Source organism: Mobula birostris, chromosome 2, assembly GCF_030028105.1.
Source record: "Mobula birostris isolate sMobBir1 chromosome 2, sMobBir1.hap1, whole genome shotgun sequence".
NCBI lineage: Eukaryota > Metazoa > Chordata > Chondrichthyes > Myliobatiformes > Myliobatidae > Mobula > Mobula birostris.
In genome coordinates, this window is record NC_092371.1 from 222,485,972 (window position 1) to 222,513,356 (window position 27,385).

Genomic DNA, 27,385 nt, shown 5'->3' on the forward strand with positions numbered 1-27,385 from the left:
GCTGGTCCTGGACTTATTTCCATCTGGCATAATTTACATATTATTATTTAATTATTTATGGTTTTGTATTGCTATATTTATACTCTATTCTTGGTTGGTGCAACTGTAACGAAACCCAATTTCCCTCGGTATGACTATGACTATGAATTTAGAGAGATGTACATTACCAGACAATGACTGTCAAACAATCAATGTGCAAAAGAAGACAAAGTGTGGAAATAACAAAACTATAATAGCACTGAGAACATGAATTGTAAAGGGTCCTTGAAAGTAAGTCTTCAAGTCACAGAATCAGATCAGAATGGTGGTAACTGAAGTTATCCTCATCAGTTCGGGAGCCTGATCGTTACAGGATAGCAACTGTTGCTGAACTTGGTTGTGACCTAAGCCTTCCGTACCCCAAGTAATATTGACCCAAGCCCCCTGTACCTTGTAATATCGACCTAAGCCTTCTGTACCGCATGCACAATGATACTAGCGAGAGAGGGCATGACCTGGATGGTGGCTGTCATTGATGACAGATGCTGCTTTCATACGGCAGAGCTCCATGTACTCAATGGTAGGGAGGACTTTAGGCCTGTGACGGACTGGGCTGTATCCATCACTTTCCAGAGCCTTTTCCTTTCCTGGGCAACTGTTGTTTCCATACCAAGCTGAGATGCAACAGTTAGGATAGTCACTGCTTGCCAGCTTTGTGACACGCAACTGTGTGACAAAGTAGACAATGCCCAAATGGCATCTAGGTCCCACTTCACGTAAGAATGTCCTGTTTCACTGGGGATATAACATCATGAAATTATTAGCAAACATCTATACTCCTCTTCTAATTACAGAAGGTCACTGATGACACAGTTGAAGATAACTGAGCATAAGCATGCTACATTGATCAAAAAAGGCTGAGATGTTTGGGCTTACGCAGCAATAGCCACCCTTCTCACGTGGCATCGGACTCCAGATATTGCAGTGTATTTTTTTTTTACTTGATGCTTATTGACTTCAGTTTTACCAGGTGAAGGTAAACCCGAAAGGTTTTTCCAAGTATATTAAGAGTAAAAGGATAGTAGGGGACAAAATTGGTCCCCTAGAAGATCAGAGTGGTCGTCTATGTGTGGAGTCTTACGAGATGGGGGAGATCTTAAAAGTTTTTTTGCATCAGTATTTACTCAGGAAACTGGCATAGCGTATATGGAAGGAAGGGAAACAAGCAGCAGTGTCATGGAACATACAGAGATTAAAGAGGAGGAGGTGCTTGCTGCCTTACAGCGAATAAAGGTGGATAAATCCCCCGGGCCTGACATGATATTTCCTCGGACCTTGAGAGAGACTAGTGTATTGCAGGGGCACTGGCAGAAATATTTAAAATATCCTTAGCCATGGGTGTGGTGCCGGAGGATTGAAGGGTAGCTCATGTAGTTCCGTTGTTTAAAAAAGGCTCCAAAGGTAAACCAGGTAATTACAGGCCGGTGAGCCTGACATCAGTAGTAGGTAAATTATTGGAAGGTGTTCTGAGAGATCGGATATACAAGTATTTGGACAGTCAAGGGCTGATTAAGGATAGTCAGCATGGCTTTGTGTGTGGTAGATCATGTTTAATGAATCTTGTAGAGTGTTTTGAGGAGGTTAACAAAAAAGTTGAAGGAAAGGCTGTGGATGTTGTCTACATGGACTTTAGTAAAGCTTTTGACAAGGTCCCACATGGAAGATTAGTTCAGAAGGTTCAGACACTAGGTATCCATGGAGAGGGTGTAAACTGGATTCGAAATTGGCTGTGTGGGAGAAGACAGAGAGTGGTAGTGGATGATTGCTTCTCAGACTGGAGGCCTGTGACTAGTGGTGTGCCTCAAGGATCTGTGCTGGGACCATTGTTGCTTGTTGTCTATATCAATGATCTAGATGATAATGTGGTAAATTGGATCAGCAAGTTTGCTGATGACACTAAGATTGGAGGCGTTGTGGACAGCAAGGAAGGCTTTCAAAGCTTGCAGAGGGATCTGGACTAACTGGAAAAATGGGACAGAAAATGGCAGTTGGAATTTAATGCAGACAAGTGTGAGGTGTTGCTTTTTGGAAGGACAAATCAAGGTAGGGCATACACAGTAAATGGTAGGGCACTGAGGAATGCAGAGGAACAAAGGGATCTGGGAGTTCAGATACATAATTTCCTGAAAGTGGCGTCACAGGTGGACAGGGTTGTAGAGAAGGCTTTTGGCATCCTGGCATTCATAAATCAAAGTATTGAGTATAGGAGCTGGGATGTTATGGGGAGGTTGTATAAGACATTGGTGAGGCCAAACTTGCAGTATTATGTGCAGTTCTGGTCACCTAACTATAGGAAGGATATCAGTAAGATTGAAAGAGTGCCGAGAAGATTTACTAGGATGTTGCCGGGTCTTCAGGAGTTGAGTTAGAGGGAAAGATTGAACAGGTTAGGACTTTATTCCTTGGAGTGTAGAAGAATGAGGGGAGATTTGATAGAGGTTTACAAAATTATGATGGGTATAGACAGAGCAAATGCAAGTGGGCTCCTTCCACTTAGATTAGGAGAGATAAATAGGAAAGGACATGGCTTTAGGGTGAAAGGGGAAAGGTTTAGGGGGAACATTAGGGGGAACTTCACTCAGAGAGTGGTGGGAGTGTGGAACGAGCTGCCATCTGATGTGGTAAATGCGGGCTCACTCCTAAGTTTTTTAAGAATACATTGGGTAGGTACATGGATGGGAGAAGTCTGGAGGTTTATGGACTGGGTGTAGGTCAATGGGACTAGCGGAATAAAGTTTCGGCAGACTAGAAGGGCCGAATGGCCTGTTTTCTGTGCTGTAGTGCTGTATGGTTCTATGGTACTTGATATCACAGTTGGTCAAGAACTGCCTTAATGCCACAGGGCAATCATTCTCACCTCAACTCTGGAATTCCGCCCATTTGCTAATGTTTACAACAGAGCTGTGATCAGGTCTTGAGGCAAGAGGTCTTGTCACAGCCTGAAGCTGGTATCGGTTATCAGTGAGTATACACTGCCACATAGCACTGTTCAGAAAACCATCCGTCCTGATAATCAAGAGAAGACCACTTGAGTAGTAATTAGGCAGTTTTGATGTGTCTTACTTCCTGTGGGCAGGAATGTGGACAATTTTCCACATTGCCAGCTAAATATTGTTAGAGTGAATTTCTTTGGGTAGATGATTTGTTTACACTTAAGTGACTTTGGCCACCAGACTTCTATTTGACAAAGTACTGTGGATTGAGTCCACAACAATGCGCTTCCTGAAAGGGTGTGAATACCAGATGCTTCTGGCGCCATAGTTTGACCTAATGCTGTAGTTTTGAAGACAGTATTATCTATACATTATAAATATCAATTGTCTTCTATGTTAACATGGGAAATGCCAAATAAATGTATTGTAGACTTAACTTACATTCCTAAAGGCTGTGGATACAAACCCAGACATGTTGGCGTCAGGAGGAAAGGATGGTGTGAGATTTTATGTGTAGCTTCAATAGGAAGCATTGTCTATGCATTGTCTGTAACTTTTTAAGTAGTGATTGCCTTTGTGTTTAGCATATAAATATCGAGCCCACATTCGGCTAGCAGACCTTTCTCCTGAAACCGTCTCCGTCCGTATGAGGCCTGCTTGTTGTGGTGAATAAAGAAGCTGTTTTGTATCTACCAGTGACTCTGTCTCTCCCGTGATTTCATCCACGCTACAGCAAATATAGTTCTTGTAGCTGTACTGGAAAACTTGAAAAGCATTACTGCTAGTGCCAGAGCACAACTTCAATACTGCAGATGGGGTATTCTTGGCTGCCACTGTGGCACCCAGTATTCTCAATCATTTTAAGATATCATGTGCAGAGGACCAGACTGGCTATAGTCTAGATTCTGTAGCAATGGGAGCCCAAGATGGATAATCCAATTCTGGCTAAAGATAGCTGCAACCCTTTCAGTTTTGAGTCCATTATTAAGATTGAGGTTTAGAGGTACTTGAAGCCACATGATAAAATAGGTCAAAGTCAGCATGATTTCCTAAAAGGGAAATCTTGCCTGACACATCTGTTGGAATTCTTTGAGGAAAGGACCGGCAGGATAGACAAAGGAGAGTTGGATGTTGTTTATTTGGAGTTTCAAAAGGCCTTTGATAAGGTGCCACACATGAAGCTGCTAAACTAGAGCTCATGATATTTCATGGATGTACTATATGTACTAGGATGGACAGAAGACTGGCTGACTGCAGAAACCAAAAGAGTGGGAATAAATTAGACTGTCATGACTGCCAATGTTCTGCAAGGGTTGGTGTTTGGTCTATGACTTTTCACATGATGTAAAAGAATTGATAGTTGAGTGGCCAAGTTTGCAGATGATACAAAGATAGGTGGACGGACAGCAGTGTTGAGGAAGCAGGGAGTCTGCAGAAGGACTTGTACAGATTAGGAAAATGGGCAAAGAAGTGCCAGGTGGAATATAGTGAAGAGAAGTGTATGCTCATGCACTTTGGAAGGGGTAAAGTCATAGACTATTTTCGAAATGTGGAGCAAATTCAAAAACCAGAGTTGCAAAGGCACTTGGGAGTCCTAGTGCAGTATTTCTTAAAGGTTAACTTGCAAGTTGAGGTGGTAGTAAGGAAGGCAAATGCATTGTTACCATTCATTTCCAGACGACTAGAATATAAAAGCAAGGATGTAATGATGATCAGTGTAGACAGGTTAGTACGTCACAATTAGAAAGTGGTTTCCTTTCCTATGTTTGACAGGGTTTCTAACATTTATCTACAACTTTCTGACTGCATATCACACAGCCACCATTTCCTGTGTGCAGGAAAAATTAAGACTCTGTGAGAATTCATTTGTCAGGCAGTTACTTGATGCGCTCATGGATAATTCTAATTTTAGATATTCATGAGAATTTTGTAGAATCAAATGCCCTTTGTCCAAATCCAATGCTGGGAAGTGGATGTAAAATGGCCTGGCTGGCTTCATCTTTTATATTTAGTTGTACTAATACTGGTATAATTATACTTGTTTACCATTTCAAAGACAGAAGACCAATCACTTGGGCTTGGACCTGAAGTCACATAATAAAGGCTCATTTGCATGTATGTGCCAGATCTCCTTCTCTATATGCATTATTGAACCACAGAGATTTCCTACTGAAACAATCTCCTTATTTTAGATTATTTCATTAACTAAATGCAGATCCCCCAGCTCCTCTGTGGGATTTCAAAAGATTCCCTGGAATGAGTCCCAATTTCCTAAATTGTTACACTAGTAACAAATGACTGTTTTACTAACCTTGCTTCTTTTGAAACTTAACTCAATATGAACTCTATCTTATCTAAAATTCGTTTCCTCATGCCCTATGCCACACTAAGAATTATACTTCTGTTTTTCTGGGAACTACAATTACAATGCTCTGTCTTCCCAATATGGTCATCTGATTCTCTGCCTCCACAATCTTTTCTAGCCTTTCTCCCCAATTTACAATGCTATGAATTCACCTCTTTGCTCCCCCATTGATGACAGTGTGTTCACAGCACTGTACATTTTAATTCCAGAAGTCAGCAAATCCAGAGGTAGAAGCCCAAAGACTGAAGACTGCAGCCAGCAAGTCTGGAGGTAGAGGCCTCAACGTTGAAGCACCTGGGTCAGCTTATCTGGAGGTCAGAGGCTCGATGTCTATGAGTCCGGGCCAAGGTCTACGAGATTGTGGTTAAGGACTGGAGGCCGCCTGACCTGGTGACCTGGGGCTGAAGGGTGAATGAGTGTGAGTGGGTGGGTGTGTGGGAAAGGGACTCGTTTCCCTGCTATTGTCCTGCAATTTTGTTGTTGTCATTGCTGCTTGTTTTGTTCTGCTAAACACTGTGGGCATGCAATGCCCTCTACCTTGCTGAGGGCAGGCAACAACTCCCTGATACCTCCTCAAACCTATTCCTTGAAGAGGACCCCACTCTGGATAATCAGAAAACTGCCTCTGACATCAGCACTGATCTCATTAATTCTGGAGAACTCCCATCCACTGCCACCAAACTCATAGTTCCCATACCCTGCACTGCCCACCTCTAGCTCCTACCCAAGATCCAAGAGCCTGACTGTCCCACTGTGTCTGCCTGTTCCTGCCCCACTGAACTCGACTCCATTCTATCCCCCTTGGCTCAGTCCTTTCCCACCTATACTCTCGACACTTCTCATGCACTCTATCTCCTCACTTTCATTTCCCTGGCCCTGACCACCTAATTACTACCATGGATGTTCATGCCCTATACTCTTCTATCCCCTATCAAGAAGGCCTTAAAGCATTCTGCTTCTTTCTCAATTGAAGGACCAACCAGTTCCCCTACACCACCACCCTCCTCCGTCTTGCAGACCTGGACCTCACCCTCAACGATTTTTCCTTTGGCTCCCCCCACTTTCTCCAGACTCAAGGGCAGCCATGGGCACCTGCATGGTCCACAGCTATGCCTGCCTTTTCATTGGCTACGTAGAGCAGTCCATGTTCCAAGCCTTCCCCGGAAATGCTCCCAGCTCTTCCTCCGCTACATTGACAACTACATTGGTGCTGCTTCATGCACCCATGCTGAGCTCGTCAATTTAATTAACTTTGTCTCTAACTTCCACCCTGCCCTTAAGTTCACTTGGTCCATTTCTGACACCTCCCTCTGCTTGCTCAATTATCTCCATCCCTGGAGACAAATTGTCAACCAACATCCTTTGAAAATCTACAGATTCTTAGAGTTATCGTGACCATTCCTCTTTCCACTTGATCTCCTGTAAAAATGCTATTCCATTTTCTCAGTTCCTTTGTCTCCATCACATCTGTACCCAGGATGTGGCTTTCCTTTCCAGGACATCAGAGATATCCTTCCTTTTCAAAGAACAGTGTTTCCCTTCATCCACCATTGATGCTTCCCTCACCCGCATCTCCTCACTTCCTGAATGTCTATGCTCATCCCATCTTCCCACCACCTTAACAGTGATAGAGTTTATCTTGTCCTTACCTACCACCTATGAGCCTCCACAGCCAACACATCATCCTTCACAACTTCTGTCATCTCCAAAGGGATCCTACCACCCAACATACTTTTACCTCCCTCCCTCTCTGCTTTCAACAGGGATTGCTCTCTCTGTGATTCCCTTGTCCATTTGTCTCTCCCCACTACTCTCCCTCTTGACACTTCTCCCTGCAAGCAGCCAAAGTGTTGCACCTACACATTCACCTCCATTCAGGGCCCCAAACAGTCCTTCCAGGTGAGGCAACACTTCACCTGTAAAGCTGCTGGGTTCATCTATTGTGTCCAGTGCTCCTGATGTGGCCTTCTCTACATTGGTGAGACCCATCGTAAATTATGGGACTGCATCATTGAGCATCTTCGCTCCATCTGCCAAAAGCCCTCCGGACCCTCTCCTCCTTCCCTTTCACCTGTCGTCCATTCTCTTCTCCCATCCGATTCCTTCCTCTCCAGCCCTTTAACTTTCATACCCACCTGGCTTCACCTATGACTTGCTAGCTCTCTCCCTTTCCCTAACCTTTTTATTCTGTAGTCTTCCCCCTTCCTCTGCAGTTGTGATGAAGGGGCTCGTCCTGAAACGTTGATTGTTTATTCCTTTTCACAGATGGTGCCTGGCCTGCTGAGTTCCACAAACATTTTTTTGTGTGTTGCTTTGGATTTCCAGCATTTGCAGAATTTCTCTTGTTTACGTAATGTTGGCACCTGGTTGTTTGGCAACACTTGCAGCTGCCCCCAGCATATACATTGTTGGTTGTTAATGTAAATGACAAATTTCACTGTATGTTTCAATGTACCCGTGATAAATAAATCTAAATCTGAATTAATTTTACTCATTTGACCTTCTGGTTTGCCCCTTCTCAGTTCTGTCACAAAAGCCATTTCAATACCTAACAGTATGATCATTCCTCTAATAAATTTTCCTAATTCTCATTTCATATCCTTTCTTTCCATGAAAACCAAATGGGGATGCTTTGCTTTGTTAAAGATATTATGTTGCTTATCTGTAGAGTTACTCTACCAGCGGGCTGAATGAGTCGTACAAATCATTTCCCAACACTTTCAATAGAAATCCAGTATTTATTTGAACAAACAAATTGTTGATTTCTGATTCTGTCATTTAAATATGCACATTTAATTTTAAACAATGAAGTTTGGAACATAACACTTATACGTATCGCAAAGGGAACAATATAAAGGCAAAGTGAATACAGTAGATTAGTCACATCGGGTTGGTGAGAGCAGACTGTGAAAAACTAGAACTAAATAATGCACCGTTAAACAAGACACCAAAATTACCATCTCAATATCAAATGCTGGAGTAGAATCAATTCTGTATGTACATTGAAACATTTTACATGAAATAACAAATCAAATGGTAAATATCTTCTCATATTTTAAAACAAGTAAATTATGTTACGTATTTTGCTTAAAAATTATTCAGGCACATTTTGTGAAAATTGAGCAAATTACTTGAAAACCAAATCATAAATAAAACCAATTTTAAATCAATTTGTAATCATACTTGATAAAAAAAATTATAACTGATATCAATAAGCACATCACAAACCATACAGTAACCTTTATCTCACTGTAGCTGTAAGAATTTAACCACTAATGTGTTCTTTCTTGGTACTAATTCGAATCACTTCATATACAACACAAAAAAGTCTTTAAATTTAGTGATATAATCTGAAAACATATGCTATGAATTCAACAATGAAAAAACTATAAAAAGAGTGAAAAATATATGAGAACATCTTTGAATAATTATTTTGTTAATACAAGAATTCTCTTCACATCTATTAAAATCTGCCATGTGCATTTTATTCAAACAGATGTCTATTGTGCCTCTCTGCACCCTGAAATGTTCAGCTGGCTTACTTTAACCAGTGTCATTCCCAAATATCAAGAAATCTAAAAAAGACCAGCAGATTTATGCATTTTTCTCAGGTTCTTTACGCCATTATTTCTTTGGCTTAAGTATATTAACTTTACAGTGCTTGTAGAAAAGAACTTAGTGAAAATAAATGAATATGTATCACATTGCTTTAAACAACTTGCCAAATCTAGTATCTGAATTACTTATACACTCAAAATAATACCAGAAATTACTTGTAAAAGCCTTTCTGACTGCTGACTGGGAAACATAAACTCATGCACTGCTGCTCCTTAGAAGTGAAAATGACATTCAAAGGCCCATTGGAATACATCCTTGCTTAAATTCAGACAGTAGTTTAATCCTATTTTCTTGTTAGTTAGCAGCAGAGTGATTTAGGCTAATGACAATTTTAATGTTAGTCAACATTTATAATTGCTTAAAATCCACATGTGAAATATAGTATATACTGGACCTGAAGTCACATGAAGGTAAGATTGCATATAGGTGTCAGATCTTCTTTCATAAATGGATCAGTGAACCACAAATGTTTGTAACTGATCATATAGTAGGAAACCATATCTGTTAAATCGGTCTCCTTCAGGTTTTTGGTGTTTTCTTTCTCGTGGCCAGTTGGCAGGTGGGTGGTTTGTTAATTCTGTGTGTGTGTTGAGAGCTTTGATGCTACTGTTGCTGTTCTTTTCTGCAAGTGAGCGGATCAGGGATTGTTATTGTCACTGTTTTTTTCTGTGGGGGTTGGGGATTTGTTGCTATTGTTGCTTTTTTCCTGCAGGGGAGAAGTTGGGGCATATTGGGGTTTGCGAGCTTTGTTTTCCTTTTTCATGCCGGGGTGGGGTGTGAGTTGGTGTGTTTTCTTTGAACAACTCCCATGGTCTTTCTATATTTCATGGCTATCTGAAGAAGATGAATATCAGTATTGTATTGTACATGCATATTGTGACAATAAAATGAACTTTGAATAATTGTAAAATGGATGTTAAGATAGGATAAAAGATGATTCAGTGAAAATGAATTATGTTTGTTAATGAAATAATTTAAATATTGCCCCGTAATGGATAAAAATCTAAGATTCTAGTTGAGTCACAGAAGGCAGATATCAGTTTTGTATTTGGTAATTGCATAGTCTTGAAAGGGCTGTTCTGCTTCAGTTTTGAATTCTTTGCTTTTATTTTATTTAGCGATACAGCACGGTGCCCAGTTACACCCGAATGACCAATTAACCTACGAACACGTACATCTTTGGAACGTGGGAGGAAACTGGAGCAAGCAGAAGAAACCCACAGGGTAATAGAGAAAATGTACAAACTCCTGACAGACAGTGGCAGGACTGTATCTGGGTCACTGGTGCTGTAATAGCGTTATGCTAACTGCTAGGCCGCCATGTTTACCATATTTATCTTTTATTGAAATACAGCACGGAATAGCCCCTTCCAGCCCCTTGAGCCACGCTGCCAGTATTCCCCTGATTTAGACCTAGCCCAGTCACTGGACAACTTACAATGACCAACCAACCTAACAACTAGTGGGTATTTGGGCCATGGGAGAAAACTGGGGCACCGGAGGAAAGTCACATGGTCACAGGGAGAACCTACAAACTCATTACAGGCAGTGGCAGGAATTGAAACTGGGTCACTGGTACTGTAAAGCGCTGTGCTAACCACTACGCAATTGAGGAAATGCCAACCGCACAAATACACGGGAGGCAAATGTTTCATATAGTCTTGAGTGGTAAAAATCATCTGTGATTCATTGCTGGGAATTTAATTTAATCGACCATGGACCAGTAAAATCAGGCAGATTATATTTAAGTCATATTATCCGAGTAAAAGCATCAGACCTATTGATTAGTCCCAAATTAGCGATGCAAATTAGTCTGAAGCAAATGCAAATTAAATAAATATTCTTCAGAACAACCCTTTCCAAATATCTATGTAGGTGTAATTTATTTAGGTCAAACCAACTAAAAGCTGTTTTTCTCAGTTGATTTCTTACTGACAACAGTAAACTAATCAATGCCTGGCCAGAGATAGAAATTGAAGCATTCAATTTAATAATGTTTAGAAAAAAAGTAAAAGCAGTTTATATGTAGATAGATATACATGTCATCTATCTATATATGATATAAAGGAAATCAAAATTGATTCCGAACCATAATATTACATCCTGACTGAATTTTCAATAAAGCAATACTTAACTTTATACCTTCTAATTGAAGTAGTTGATGTTCAAAGTAATGATTATAAGAAACGTGTTTAATATTAGGTGAACTCGATCCTCAATTTCCTCTGAGGATTTATTACTGTACTTTTTTCCATTTTACAAGTCATAAGAATCAATATTGACTGTTCTATCCTCCTGCTTATCACCGCTTCATTGCATTGTTTTTTACAGCTATTTCACTCCGTATTCTCATTTGTGTCCCTGGATGCGACAATACTTCTTTTATCTGATTAAGTTTGCACTGTACTGCAATGGTCTCTTTCTGCAGAGCATTCCTAATTACGTCTGAATCGTGTTTTTTTCCTGAAGAAGAAAAGATAGAAATGTGTTTCATTTAACAAAAGCTGATTTAATTCTAAAATTTATTCAAACTAAAAAATAAACAAAGTGTAGAGTTTTTCAACTGCACAACCATAATTATAAATAAATATGTAATATGCCCGTGTCCTAGAAGGTTCAGCTTACATGTAACAATTTTAAAATCTACATAGCTTATTCCAATAATTCAATCAGTTTTATTTGCAATCAGTTTAGATATATTCTATTTTATTGTGTTTTACTGTTTCTGTTACATCAATAATAAAAATAATTGTAAAATTAAATCAATGAAAATGGTGCCTTGAAGAAAAATCAAATCAACATTTATAGATACTTGAGGCCCTTTTATCACATTTGACATCCAGACACAAGCATTGAACAGAAGACCATTCTTTCCTTCGGTTGTTGCGTTGGAAAACCCTGGATGAATAAATTGTGAAGGTCTTGATGGTTCGTCATTTTGATTTATTATTTCTTCCTTAGCTTTTTCATCCTTGGAGCACTGAACATTTGATACAATGATCATGTGTATTCATAAAAATACTCTCCGCTGACGTTAAACACTTATTTTAAAATGTAACATTTTCACTTCTTGTTGCCATTGTTTGGGTCAGTGTCCGTAACACATTTTGAGCTGATGTTCTGCCCATTTGTGTTCTGTTTTGCTTTAGATTGTGTTTCCTCTAGATACTGTTGTACAGCCTTAATCACAGCGGTCTCCACTAGACGCTTACTCAGACTGACCAGTTCCTCCTCATCAGGTTCACTCTCATTCTTTTCTCCTACACACCACAACAAACAAAACAGATCAGGTGTCACCTTCTCATATAACACACCAAATCTTTACCACATTCAGTTGTCAACAACTTGCTCTTATATAGCACTTTTAAAGTGGAGAAGCAACCTAAAGTGCTTCATGGAAGTTTAAGATCATTCTATAATGCTGAAACCATTTATATAGTCAACTTTCAGTTGAACAGTTTGCTTATTTTTCTCCATGATCTATATTTCATGAGAGTCTGCTCAGATTTTTAGGTTTTTCCTTTTTAAAGCAAAAATCCCCAAAAGGACCTAACTTAATTCTCACCATGGTTGTGTTGAGACACACCCGTAATAAGGAATGTAATTCTTATTTTTTCAACCTCTAATGTTAATAGGGTCATGAATAATATTTCTCAACCCACCCACTAACAAACACTGACTCTTCAACCAATGGAAAAGATGAATTTATCTGGAATGATTTAAATCACGGCTCCAGGTGGTAAAGGACATTGCATAATTTATTGTGCACTTCAAAATTTTCACCAATATCAATCAGCATGCTCGATTCAACATTCTCTATCGATGAGCGTATACCAGTCAATTTGACTAACATAGAAAACAAAGACTTATTGGGAAGCAACTTAAGAGACTGAGATCAATGATATGAGTTTACACCAAAGGTATACTAAAACGCTGGACCCTTTTGATTTTAATTAACAGGATTAAATGGACCATCATTCGCACCCTGAAAAGAGAGAACGGGGCGGGGGGAGAGGGGGGGAAGAAAATCACAACTTTTTCTGTGATCTTGGTTGCAACTCGATGAAGAGTTAGCTGGTGAATGATCCGTACTTCAAAATCCTTTCCCCTTATGAAAGATAAAACAAGTTATTCTTGATACTAGGTAGTCCAGATGTCACTTTCTGCATATTTACAAATACCGTATTATTCAAACACAAAAATAAAACCTCTATTTTTTGGTTACTTGGGAAACAGAACACAAATGACTATAGAGATCAATTGCCACAATTACGCCACAATAATTTCATCAAATTTTAAACCGGAGATGAAAACAGGATTGCTACTTCCCAGAACGTGTCTAGAAAACCAAATAGCTTTCTCTTTAATTAAAGTGGATCAGACATTAAGAGCAAGATTACCAAATAGGCAGTCGTTTTCTTAATGTACTGTAATGGCTTCAGACAGATAAGTACACAATTCTTCACTACAATGCAGTGCTGAAATACACACTACAACACGAAATGCAGTTTCTACAGGAGTTCAGTGATGGCCCAAGTGTACAGGGAGAGACACAGAGATGGAATGAACAGTTAATTGGGTTTTAATAGGAACTGTACAGAACAAAGAAAAATAATAAACAACACACACAAAATGCTAGAGGAACTCAGTAGGCCAGGCAGCACCTATGGAAAAGAGTACAGTCGACGTTTCGGGCCAAGACCCTGGTTTTAGCCTGAAACGTCAACTGTACTCTTTTCCATGGATGCTGCCTGGCCTGCTGAGTTCCTCCAGCATTTTGTGTGTGTTGCTTCTGATCTTGGTGTTGATTTTTTGAGTTAAGACAAGGAATTACATATCACAGTTAAGGTTATCCAAAAATATTTAAGCTTTTCACAGTTAATACCTCATGGAATTAAAGGAAGACTAACGGCATAATTTGAAAGCAGTCATAGATTTGCACAGCACACCACATTCACGCCACCTTTTTGTCCATCTGCATTAATCTCATTGGCTTGTAATGCAATTACCAGCAGGAGATAAAGAGAATTCATGTACTCAAATTGACTGGACGGGACTAATGGTACTGCAAATGGATTTGTGTTTGGGCTGGGGAGCCACATATCTAACTTTGTAAAGAAAAATTAGCTGAGTTAGGAGCGTAGAATTACAAAGAAATTTAATAAATGAAAGGTTAGTACACTAAAAGCAAATATATTTCTTTAAAGTGGAAAGGACAGTAAAATTGAAACTTAGCTGCCTTTTATTTGTTGTTTGTTGTCATCTATGGTCTTGCTCCTTCATTGATCCTGCTTATGGTTACTATTCTATAGATTTGCTGAGTACGCCCACAGGAAAACGAATCTCTGAGTATTTATGTACTCTGAAAATAAATTTTACTTTGAACTTTATTGTATAGATGTTGAGAGTGGCTGAAGGGTGGAGGGAGGATGAGAGATCACCTGACTGCTTGGGGAGGAGACAGCTGGGGTCCAATGGGAGATCAGGAAGCAGTGTCAAGGGAGGGGAGTGGTAGATTGCATGAATTGACTGGAATGGCTTGGATGTTTGTGGGACCATTTTAGAAACAGCATTGGCAAACCCATAGAATGTAGATATGCAATTTATTTTTTCTACATATCTCCCAGATCATTGCTACAGTTTTAATGCCATGTTATTCCAGAAGTACCTAACAAACTGTGTGCCCAGGATAAAATTATTCAAGTTCCACTGTAATTGGAAATAGTTCTCAGAAAATAAATCCATATCACCAGTAACATCTTTTCCTGCTGTGATAATCAAGAAAGCACATCAGTGTATGTACTTTTTTTACGTGCCTGAGAAGGATTAGCTTGTTCATGAGGATCTTCTCGAATTTTCACAGATGCACAATAGAAAGTAGCCTGACAGGTTGCACCTTAGCCCCAGATCTGCTGTTGACCATCTAAACCTGCAGAGAGTGGTGAACACTACCCAGTCCATCACAGGCTTGGCCCATTGCTCCTTTTAGTCGATATTTGCAGTGCGTTACTTCAGGAAGATGAGTAGAATTATATACAAAATGCTGGAGGGACTCAGCAGGTCTGGCAACATCTATGGAAATGAATAAGCAGTTGACGTGTTGGGCCAAGACCCTTCTTCAGGACTGGAAACGAAGGAGACGACGACACAATAAAAAGGTGGGGTAGGGGAAGGAGTTCAAGCTAGAAGGCGATAGATGAAGCCCAGTGTGCGGGGGAGGGGGAATGATTTAGGCTGTGAGGAGATAAGGGCTGGAGAAGAAGAAATCTGATAGGAGAGGAGAGTGGATCATAGGAAAAGGGAAGAAGGAGGGTCATCAGAGAGAGGTAATAGGCAGGTGATGGAAGAAGTAAGAGGCCAGAGTGGGGAACAGAAGAAGGAGAAAGGGGGAGGGGAAAATTACCAGTAGTTGGAGAAATCGATGTTCAGGTAGAGGCTACCTAGATGGAGTATGAAGTGTTGCTCCTCCAGCCTGAGAGTCACCTCATCCTGCTAGAAGAGGTGGTCATGGACCAACATGTTGGAACGCGAAAGGAGATGGGAATTGAAATGTTTGGTGTCTGGGAAATTCCGCTTTGTGTGGATGAAGCTAAGGTGCTTGACAAAATGATCCCCAATCTACAAAGGGTCTCACCAATGTAGAGGAGGCGAGTAGTATCATCAAGGATGCCTGCCACCATGGGTATTCTCTTTTCTCTCTTCTCGAAAGCCCAGGTGTTGTGACTTAATTCTCCACTGCTATCAGACTTCTCCACTGCCAAGTTCTCAAATCCCTGGTTCTAACTCTTCATAGTTGTCACTTAAGCATTTCTTTTTGCACCATTCCAGAGTGTTGTGCTTGTTGCTGTATTTATTGTTGTATTTAGTATCACCATGCATACTGTTTACTCTGTGACATTACACAAGCAAGGATTATTATTGCACTCTGGTGAATATGATAGTAAACTGATTTGGATCTGAACCTGAATGAAATCATCCTATTCAAGACTCTCATAGTTGGATTGAAACAGTGACTACTGACAGGAAATGTCTGGTCACTATCACGTTTCATTCTGGGAAAACATGATGCTGAATGTAATTAAACATCCCAATATATGCCTCCTGATTAATGTGCAGAATTTAAGGTACAATATACAGAATGTTGGATCACACAGGGATAAACCATATGTAAATATATTCTGCATATACAGTGGCATGCAAAAGTTTGGGCACCCTGGGTCCAAAATTTCTGTTATTGTGAATAGCTAAGCTAGTAAAAGATGACCTGTTTTCCAAAAGGCATAAAGTTAAAGGTGACACATTTCTTTAATATCTTAAGCTAGACTACCTTTTTTTAATTTCCATCTTCTACAGTTTCAAAATAACAAAAAAGGAAAAGGGCCCGAAGCAAAAGTTTGGGCACCCTGCATGGTCAGTACTTCATAACACCCCCCTTGGCAAGTATCACAGCTTGTAAACGCTTTCTGTAGCCAGCTAAGAGTCTTTCAATTCTTGTTTGGGGGATTTTCGCCCATTCTTCCTTGCAAAAGGCTTCTAGTTCTGTGAGATTCTTGGGCTGTCTTGTATGCACTGCTCTCTTGAGGTCTATCCACAGATTTTCGATGATGTTTAGGTCGGGGGACTGTGACAGCCATGGCAAAACCTTCAGCTTGCGTCTCTTGAGGTCGTCCATTGTGGATTTTGAGGTGTGTTTAGGATCATTATCCTGTTGTAGAAGCCATCCTCTTTTCATCTTCAGCTTTTTTGCAGATGGTGTGATGTTTGCTTCCAGAATTTGCTGGTATTTAATTGAATTCATTCTTCCCTCTACCAGTGAAATGTTCCCCATGCCACTGGCTGCAACACAAGCCCAAAGCATGATCGATCCACCCCCGTGCTTAACAGTTGGAGAGGGATTCTTTTTATGAAATTCTGCACCCTTTTTCTCCAAACATACCTTTTCTCATTGCAGCCAAAAAGTTCTATTTTAACTTCATCAGTCCACAGGACTTGTTTCCAAAATGCATCAGGCTTGTTTAGATGTTCCTTTGCGAACTTCTGACGCTGAATTTTGTGGTGAGGTTGCAGGAAAGGTTTTCTTCTGATGACTCTTCCATAAAGGTCATATTTGTGCAGGTGTCGCTGCACAGTAGAACAGTGCACCACCACTCCAGAGTCTGCTAAATCTTCCTGAAGGTGTTTTGCAGTCAAATGGGGATTTTGATTTGCCTTTCTAGCAGTTCTCTCAGAAAGTTTTCCTGGTCTTCCAGACCTCAACTTGACCTCCACCATTCCTGCTAATTGCCATTTCTTAATTACATTACGAACCGAGGAAACGGCCATCTGAAAACGCTTTGCTATCTTCTTAAAGCCTTCTCCTGCTTTGTGGGCATCATTTATTTTAATTTTCAGAGTGCTATGCAGCTGCTTAGAGGAGCCCATGGCTGCTAATTGTTGGGACAAGGTTTAAGGAGTCAGGGTACTTATAGCTTTGAATTTTGCATCACCTGGCCTTTCCTAATGATGACTATGAACAAGCCATAGCCCTAACAAGCTAATTAAGGTCTGAAACCTTGGTAAAAGTTATTTAAGAGCTCAAATCTCTAGGGGTGCCCAAACTTCTGCGTGGTGCTCTTTTCCTTTTTTTCACTCTAAAATTGTACAAAACAAAAATAATACACCAATCTTGCTTAAAATGTTGAAAAGAGTGTTTCACCTTTAACTTTATGACTTTTGGAGATCAGTTCATCCTCTACTCACTTAACTGTTCACAGTAACAGATACCCAAACCTTTGCATGTCACTGTAGCTTGCCTCAATAAATACATCAAAACTTTTTGTGTCGACTATTCACTGAGGATGCAAATTCCATATTCTTACCACTGCTTAGATACCACAAAATTCTTCTGAGTTCTCTTTGGGTTTCTCCTCGGTACCAGCCACCTCTAGTTTCCTATGACTGGAAAAACTTTGTATCCATTGCAACAAAACCTTGCATAATTTCGTCGACCTATGCATTCGTTTCTCAAGAGAAAACCATCCGTTCATTATTTCCTGATATGTTCAGTCACGTTTTTGATTTAATCTACATAAATGTTCTCCATTTCCTCTGTCCTCATTATAATATGGTGATCAGTATTCCAAAGATGGCCAAAATGCAACATCAAGGAAGATGGCTTTGTGCCTTAATCTATGAAGCATTCATAATAAGATACATCTACCAATGGTACCAAAGCTACGAGAACAAATTCAGAGAACGTGTTTGGGAAATCTGCCTAGAGACGAATAGGCACGAAGTGTTACAATTACAGAGACATAGCTGCAAGGGGATCGAGGATCGAGGCAGGGAACATCATATTCAAGGATTTCTGCTTTTTGAGGAGGAGAGGTTGGAAGGTAGAGATAGAAGAATAACATTGTCAAAAGGATCCAGAATCAACTTTATTCACCATATATTGTACAATTATATGTATTAGGAATTTGCATGTACAGTGCCGATAAGAAGCATTCACGCCCCTTGGAAGTTTTCACATTTTATTGTTTTACAACATTGAATCACAGGGGATTTAAGTTAGCTTTTTGACACTGATCAACAGAGAAAGACACTGTTGTGTCAAAGTGAAAATGGATCTCTACAAAGTGACCTAAATTAATTATAAATATAAAACACAAACTAATTGATTGCATAAGTATTCACCCCCTTTAATATGACACACTAAATCTTCAGTGGTGCAGACAATTGGTTTTAGAAGTCTCATAATTCATTAAATGGACACCTGTGTGCAGTCGAGCTGTATCAATCGATTGTAGTAAAAATATGAGAGAGGCCACTAAGAGACCTATGACAACTCTGGAGGAGTTACAAGCTTCAGTGACTGAGATGGGAGAGACTACACATACAATAACTGTTGCCTGGCTGCTTCACCAGTCACGGCTTTATGGGAGAGTGGCTAAGAGAAGGCCACTATTGGAAAAAAAAGACTCACATGAAATCTCAGCTAGAGTTTGCCAGAAGGCATGTGGGATGCTCTGAAGGCAGCTAGAAGGAGGTCCTATGGTCTGATAAACCAAAACTGAGCTTTTTGGCCATCAGACTAAACGCTATGTTTCGCGTAAGCCAAACACCGCACATTACCAAAAGCACACATCCCTACCATGAAGCATGGCGGTGACTGCATCATGCTGTGGGGATGCTTCACTGCAGCAGGCCCTGGAAGGCTTGTGAAGGTAGAGGGTAAAATGAATGCAGCAAAATACAGAGAAATCCTGGAGGCAAACCTGAAGCAATCTGCAAGAGACTTGGGAGAAGATTTGTTTCCCAGCATGACAATGACCGCAAGCCAAAGCTATACAGGAATGGCTTAAAAACAATAAAGTTATTGGCCTGGAGTGGCCAAGTCAGAGTCCACCTCAATCTAATTGAGACTTTGTAGCTAGACTTGAAAAGGGCTGTCCACTTACAATTCCCATACAATCTGACAGAGTTTGAGCAGTTTTGAGAAGAAGAATAGGGAAAAATCGCAGTGACCAGATGTGCAAAGCTGATAGAGACCTACCCACACAGACATAAGGCTATAATTGCTGTCAAAAGTACATCTACTAAATACTGACTAGAAGGGGGTGAATACTTATGCAATCAATTATTTTGTGTTTTATATTTGTAATTAATTTAGTCACTTTGTAGAGATCTGTTTTCACTTTGACACGAAGAAGCCTTTTTCTATTGATCAGTGTCAAAAAGCCAAATTAAATCCACTGCGATTCAGTGTTGTAAAGCAATAAGTCATGAAAACTTTCAAGGGGAGGGAGGGAATGAATACTTTTTATAGGCACTGTACATGTATATGGTGAATAAAGTTGAAGAAGACATTGCTCATATGCATACGTTCGAATACTGTTCATAGTCTTCAGTTCAGCATTCAACACAATCATTCCTCAGAAACTGATTGGAAAGCTGAGCCTGCTGGGCCTGAACACCTCCCTCTGCAACTGGATCCTAGACTTCCTGACTGGGAGACCTCAGTCAGTCCAGATTGGAAGCAGCATCTCCAACACCATTACACTGAGCACGGGGGCTCCCAGGGCTGTGTGCTCAGTCCACTGCTGTTCACTCTGCTGACCCACGACTGTGCCGCAACACACAGTTCGAACCACATCATCAAGTTCGCCGATGTCACGACCGTGGTGGGTCTCATCAGCAAGAACGACGATTCAGCATACAGAGAGCAGGTGCAGCGGCTAACGGACTGGTGCAGAGCCAACAACCTGTCTCTGAATGTCAACAAAACAAAAGAGATAGTTGTTGACTTCAGGAGGACACGGAGCAACCACTCAACATCTACGACTCCTCCATAGAGATCATTAAGAGCACCAAATTTCTTGCTGTTCACCTGGTGGAGAATGTAACCTGGTCCATCAACACCAGCTCCATAGCAAAGAAAGCCCAGCAGCATCTCTACTTGCAGCGAAGGCTGAGAAAAGTCCATCTCCCACCCCCATCCTCACCACATTCTACAGAGGTTGTATTGAGAGCATCCTGAGCAGCTGCACCACTGCCTGCTTCGGAAATTGCACCATCTCAGATCACAAGACCCTGCAGCGGATAGTGAGGTCAGCTGAGAAGATCATCGGGGTCTCTCTTCTCGCCATTACAGATATTTACACCACATGCTGCATCCATAAAGCAAACAGCATTATGAAGGACCCCACGCACCCGTCGTACAAACTCTTCTCCCTCCTGCCATCTGGCAAAAGGCACTGAAGCATTCGGGTTCTCACGACCAGACTATGTAACAGTTTCTTCCCCCAAGCCATCAGACTCCTCAATACCCAGAGCCTGGACTGACACCAACCTACTACCCTCTACTGTGCCTATTGTCTTGTTTATTATTTATTGTAATGCCTGCACTGTTTTGTCCACTTTATGCGGTCCTGGGTAGGTCTGTAGTCTAGTGTAGTTTTTGTGTTGTTTTACGTAGTTCAATGTAGTTTTTGTATTGTTTCATATAGAACCATGGTCCTGAAAAACACTGTCTCATTTTTACTGTGTACTGTACCAGCAGTTATGGTCAAAATGACAATAAAAAGTGACTTGATTTGTTAGGAAGAGTGTAGAGACTCCCTAAGACTAGCCACAGAGTAGGAAAGAGCAGTGCAATAATTGTGAGAAGCTTGAAAGTCTATCAGCTGGGAAAGGGTAATTAAATGAATGAATTAATGCTATGGAGCCATCATAGATATGAGATTCTAGATGCTGGACATACACACACACACACACACACACACACACACACACACACAAAATGCTGGAGGAACTCAGCAAGTCTGGTAGCATCTATGGGGTGAATAAAGAGTCGACGTTTCAGACTGAGACTCTTCATCATGACTGGAAAGGTGGGGAAAGCAGCAGCCTGAATAAGAAACTCGGGGGAGAGACGGAGTACAAGCTGACAGGTGATAGATGAAACCAGGTGACAGAAGAGATTGAAATAAGGATCTATGTGGAAGAGGTAAAGGTTTGAAGAAGGAGGAGTCCAACAGGACAGGACAGTGGACCATGGAAGAAAGGGAAGGAGGAGGAGAACCAGAGAGAGGTGATGGCCAGAAGAAGAGAAGGAGTGAGAGGGTAACCAGAATGGGGATAGAAAAGGCGGAGGGTAGTAATTACTAAAAGCTGGAGAAATTGATGTTCATGCCATAAGGATGGATGCTACTCTGGTGAGCTTGGCCTCATTGTGGCAGCAGAGGAAGTCATAGGCAGACATGTTGGAATGGAAATGGGAAGCCAAATGAAAATGGGTACTTCAAAAGTCAAAGTTCAATGTAAACTTATCAAAGGACAAATATATCACCATATACTAATCTGAGACTTAATTTTTGTGGACATCTACTGTAAATACAAAGAAACACAATAGAGTCAATTAAAACTGCACACACACAGAGGGACAAACAATCAATGTGCAAACGAGAACAAATGTTGCAAATGCAAACAAAAAAACCAAGAAGTAATAATAAATAAGTGACTAATAAATATTGAGAACATGAGTTGTCAAGTCCTTGAAAGCAAGTCCATAGTGTGAGATACCAGTTTAGTGTTGGGGTGAGTGAAGTTATCACCTCTGGTTCAAGAATTGAATTGGATTGACTTTATTACTTACATCCTTCATATACATGGAGAGTACAAATCTTTACGTTGCGCCTCCATCTAAATGTGCAATGTACAATTTATAGTAATTTATTATACAAACATAAATAGTATGTACAACAGGATAGTCAATATTCACACGTTTGTAACATAGAAATACAGTTGTGTCAGCATGAGTTAATCAGTCTGAAAGCCTGGTGGAAGAAGCTGTCCCAGAGCCTGTTGGTCCTGACTTTTATGCTGCGATACCGTTTCCGGAATGATAGCAGCTGGAACAGTTTGTGGTTGGGGTGACTCAGGTCCCCAGTGATCCTTCGGGCCCTTTTTACTCACCTGTCTTTGTAAATGTCCTGAATAGTGGGGAGTTCACATCTACAGATGCGCTGGGCTGTCTGCACCACTCTCTGCAGAGTCCTGTGGTTGAGGAAAGTACAGGCCTGGATGGCGGGGGTCCCTGATGATGGATGCTACTTTCCTGCAACAGAGCTCCTTGTAGATGTTTTCAATGGAAAGGAGGGTTATACCGTGATGGACTGGGCCGTATCTAGTACTTTTTGTCGGCTTTTCCTTTCCAGGCCATGAGGGTTTCCATCCCAGGAAGTGATGCAACCAGTCAGTATACTCTCCACTGTGCATCTATAGAAGTCTGTCAAAGTTTTAGATGACATGCCGAATCTTTGCAAATGTACAGGAATATAGAGGCTCTGGTACGTCTTTATTTGTAATTGCATTTACATGTGGGACCCAGGACGAATTCTCAGAAATGATAATACCGAGGAATTTAAAGTTGCTGAATCTGTCCACCTCTGATTCCCTGATAAGGACTGGCTCATGGATCTCTGGTTGGTTTCCTTCTCCTGTAGTCAATAATCAGCTCTTTGGTTTTGCTGACACTGAGTGAGAGATTGTTGTGGTACCACTCAAACAGATTTTCAATCTCTTCTCATATGCTGATTCATCACCATCTTTGATTCAGCCAAAGACAGTGGTGTCATCAGCAAACTTAAACATGGCATTGAAGCTGTGCTTAGCTTCACAGTCACAAGTGTAAAATGAGTAGAGCAGGGGACTAAGCATGCAGCACTGTGGTGCACGTGTTGAAGGTGATTGTGGAGGAGATGTTGTTGTCAATCCACACTGACTGGGGTCTGCAAGTGAGGAATTGAAGATCCAGTTGCACAAGGAGGTATCTTGGCCTAGGTTTTAGAGCTTATTGATTAGCTTTGAGGGGATGACAGTGTTGAAAGTTGAGCTGCAATCAATGATGAGCATCCTGATGTATGCATCTTTACTGTCCGATGATCTAGGATTGAGTGAAGAGGCATTGAAATGGTATCTGCAGTTGACCTGTTGTGACGGTAGGCAAAATGGAGTGGACCCAAGCCACTCCTTAAGCAGTAGTTGATATGTTTCATCAACAAAGTCTCAAAACACTTCATCACAGTGGATATAGGTGTTACTGGATGATAGTAACCATGTTCTTCTTGGGTATGATTGAAGCCTGTTTGAAGCTGCTGGGGACCACATACTGCTGAAGTGAGAGCTTAAGGATATCAGAGAATACTCCAGCCAGCTCTCAGCACAGGTCTTCAGTATCCAGCCAGATACTCCATCTGCGCCAGATGCTTGCCGTGGTTTCAACCTCCTGAAGGACGCTCTCACGCCAACCCCTCAGAGACTGAAATAACAGGGCTGTTGGATTTCATGAAGGTGCCTCCATACTTTATCAGTCAAAGTGAGCATAAAAGGCATTGAGCTCATCTGGAAACTAAACCTTGTTGTCATGTATGTCGCTTAGTTTACTTTGTAGGAGGTGATAGCATTCAAGTCCTGCCACAGCCATCGAGCACCCTTTTGTGATTCAATTTAGTCCAGAATTGCCACTTCCTATGTGAATTGGCTTTCCAGTAGTCATTCCTGGACCTCCTGTCACCAGACCTGAACGCCACTGGCCCTCAGCAGACTGCAGATTTCTTGGTTCATCCAGGATTTCTGGGTAGGATAGACTCTGAATGATTTTGTGGAGACATTCTGATCCACAATTGTCTTTATAAAGTCCATGATCACTGTGGCATATTCATTCAGATCCTCTGATAAGTTCTTGAACATAGCTCAGCTTTTCTATACACTGGGAGGTCCTACCTTTTGTGACAGACAGAGCGAAGGTGCTCGTCAAAATGGTCCCCCAATCTGTGTCAGGTCTGTATAAAAGGCCACACGAGGAACACCAGGTACAAAAGATTACTCCAACAGATTGACAGATGAAGTGTTGTCTAATGTGGAAGTACTGTTTTGGCCCTGACCAAATTGAGCCAAGTGGAGAACAGGCTAAAATAAAAAGAGAAAATGCTGGAAATATTCAGCAGGTCAGGCTATATCTATGGGAAGCAAAACCCTTTGACAGAACAAGGAACAGACTTTCTTGGATCTGGTGATGAGGGCATCAGATCCTTTATGCAGTGTTCACGTTAAGACAGAGAAACTTGGGTTTGAAACGACTGTGCCTAACTTAAATAAAATGGCATTACAGTGGAACAAGGATACAGTTGGTTAACATGGACCATGCCAACAGATTAGTAGGAAAACCTCCACAGCAGATATTTAGAACACAGAACATTAAACAGTACAGTGCAGCAACGGAACAGCCAACCATGTCAATAAAACTAATCTCATCCTCACACGCATGATCTATATCCCTCCATTCTCTGCCCTTCTTAATTCTTCTTACATGTTACCATTGTATCTGCCTGCACCTACTAGCACATTTGTGGCTTCTACCATCCTGCATAATAAACTTGCCCTGCAATCTCCATTATACTTTCCCCATCTGTGCCCTCTTGTAGTTGACACTTTCATGATGGGAAATTGATTCTGACAACTCCTCTCATAATTTTATATACTCCCATGGGTTGCCTCTCAGTCTCCAATGTTCCAGGAAAAAAAACAATCTAAGATCCTCAACTCTCCTAATATTTAATACACTCTAATCCAGGGAACATCCTGGTGAATGTAAAGTGACAGCGAACATTGCATTCAATCTATAGACTGCACAATTTCAGAAAAATTGGTTACATAATCAGAAATTCAACACTTGTTACATCTTTTGAGCAATGAACTTTGAGAGAGCACCCTTGAAATAAAAGCCACAGGACATCCTGCATGCATTTGAGAGGAGGGCCAGTGCCTTACATTCATGTCTCATCCAAATGCAGCATTACTGACAGCCCTCTTTCAGTGCACTGCTCTGAGTAACAATATATCTGCAGGGTTACATGGGAATAAAACAAAGAGGAATGAACTGAGAGGAGTAGTCTGTCTAGATGAGGGAGGATTATCTCAATGTGCCAAATAGCCTCCTTCAGTGCTGTTAATAAGCATGTGACCATATAGACACTGGTGAGCAAGAGCATGTCACAATGGTGGGGGATTGTCATAATAGAACACATTACAGGCAAGAAGGATTTTCTGGTGAACTACAATATTTATTTTGCACCTTTAGCGAAAGACATCATCCAAGTCACCTCACAGAAATGCAATCAAACAAAGTGTGACTCTGAATCATACATTAGAATGGCTGAAAGAAAACTCAGGAAAAAAGGTAGGTTTTAAGTGCATTGAAACAGAAAGTAGAGAGATTTAGGGAACTATTTCATCATTGAAGTCAGGTGTCCATAAAGAGGGGAACAAAAAAAAAAACAGGATAAGTAAAAAATTACCTTTGGCAAATAACTCAGATGGCTAAAAGGTTATAAATTACAGATGTGGTGAAACTGGGTGGATAGAACCATCGATGATTTTAAAAGCAAAGATGAAAATGTTAAAATTAAGATGAAGGTTGACTGATGAAAGTTAAAATAAGTAATTGGGAACACAGGAGAGGCTGATAGGAGGTAGCGCAAGTGGGATGAACTCAAGTTCATCCTACAGAACTGGTTTGAATTGGTGGTCTGGACTGTATTCAGGGATTCAGCTTCAAACCTGGATGAGTATGCTGCAGTTGTTGCCGACTTCGGTAAAACCAGTGTGGATGAGTGTGTGCCTCCAAAGATTTGCCGTACGTTCCCAAATCAAAAGCCATGGAGGAACCAGGAGATATGTCGTCTGCTGAAGCCTAGATCCGTGACATTCAAGTCTGGCAACCCAGGATTGTACCAGAAAACCAGGTATGACTTGTGGAGGGCTATTTCAAGGGCGAAGAGACAATTCTGAATGAGGTTGGAGGCGACCTCAGATGCATGACAACTCTGGCGGGGTTTGCAAGGCATTACTTCCTACAAAGCAAACCCAATAGCATGAATGGCAGCGACGCTTCGCTACGAGATGAACTCAAAACCTTCTATATCCGCATTGAAAGGGAGAACACAACTACAGCTGCAAAGATCCCTGCTGCACCCGGTGACCCTGTGATCTCTGTCTCAGGGATGTTAGGCTAACCAATGTTAGGCTGTCTTTAAAGAGAGTCAACCCTCACAAGGCGGAAGACCCCGAAAAAGGCTCTGAAAACTTGTGCCAACCAACTGGCGGGAATATTCAAGGGCATTTTCAACCTCTCACTGCTACTGGCAGAAGTTCCCACTTGCTTCAAAAAGGCAACAGTTATACTAGTGCCTAAGAATTGAAGTAAATTGAATTGACTTTATCTCTTACATATCCTTCACATATATGAGTAAAAATCTTTACATTACATCTCCATCTAAATGTGTAATATGCAAACATAGTAATTTATTATTTATAATAAATAGAACAGTCCGTGTAATATAGAGTACTTTCAAATCAGCATGGGTTCATCAGTCTGATGGCCTGGCGGAAGAAGCTTCCCTCTGCCCGTTGGTACCGCTTCCCAGATGACAGCAGCTGGAATAGATTGTGGTTGAGGTGACCTGGATCCCCAATGATCCTATGGGTCCTTTTTACACACCTGTCCTTGTAAATGTCCTGAATCATGGGAAGTTCACAACTACAGATACTCTGGGCTGTCCACACCACTCTCTGCAGAGTTCTGCGATTAAGGGAAGTACAGTTCCCATACCAGGCAGTGATGCAGCCAGTCAGATTACTCTCAATTGAGCCCCTGTAGAAAGTTCTTAGGACATGGGGGCCTATACCAAACTTCCTCAACTGTCTGAAGAATAATACGAGCTGCCTTAATGACTATCATTCAGTAGCACTCACATCTACAGTGATGAAATGCTTTGAGAAGTTGGTCACAACTAGACTGAACTCCTGTCTCAGCAAGAACCTGGACCCATTGCAATTTGCCTATCGCCACAATAGATTAACGGCAGACGCAATCTCAATGGCTCTTCAC

The 27,385-nt window shown here is 41.1% G+C and overlaps 1 protein-coding gene across 1 annotated transcript in view; it reads right to left on the minus strand.

The window, feature by feature from the left end:
- Window positions 1-11,464: 11,464 nt before the first annotated feature.
- Window positions 11,465-27,385, minus strand: part of LOC140211156 (uncharacterized) — a 193,435-nt gene continuing 177,514 nt past the window's right edge. Inside the window, exon 8 of the mRNA XM_072280681.1 lies at window positions 11,465-12,215. Coding sequence (XP_072136782.1) covers window positions 12,019-12,215 — 197 coding nt within the window. The 3' untranslated portion in view covers window positions 11,465-12,018. The remainder of the gene's footprint in view (window positions 12,216-27,385) is intronic.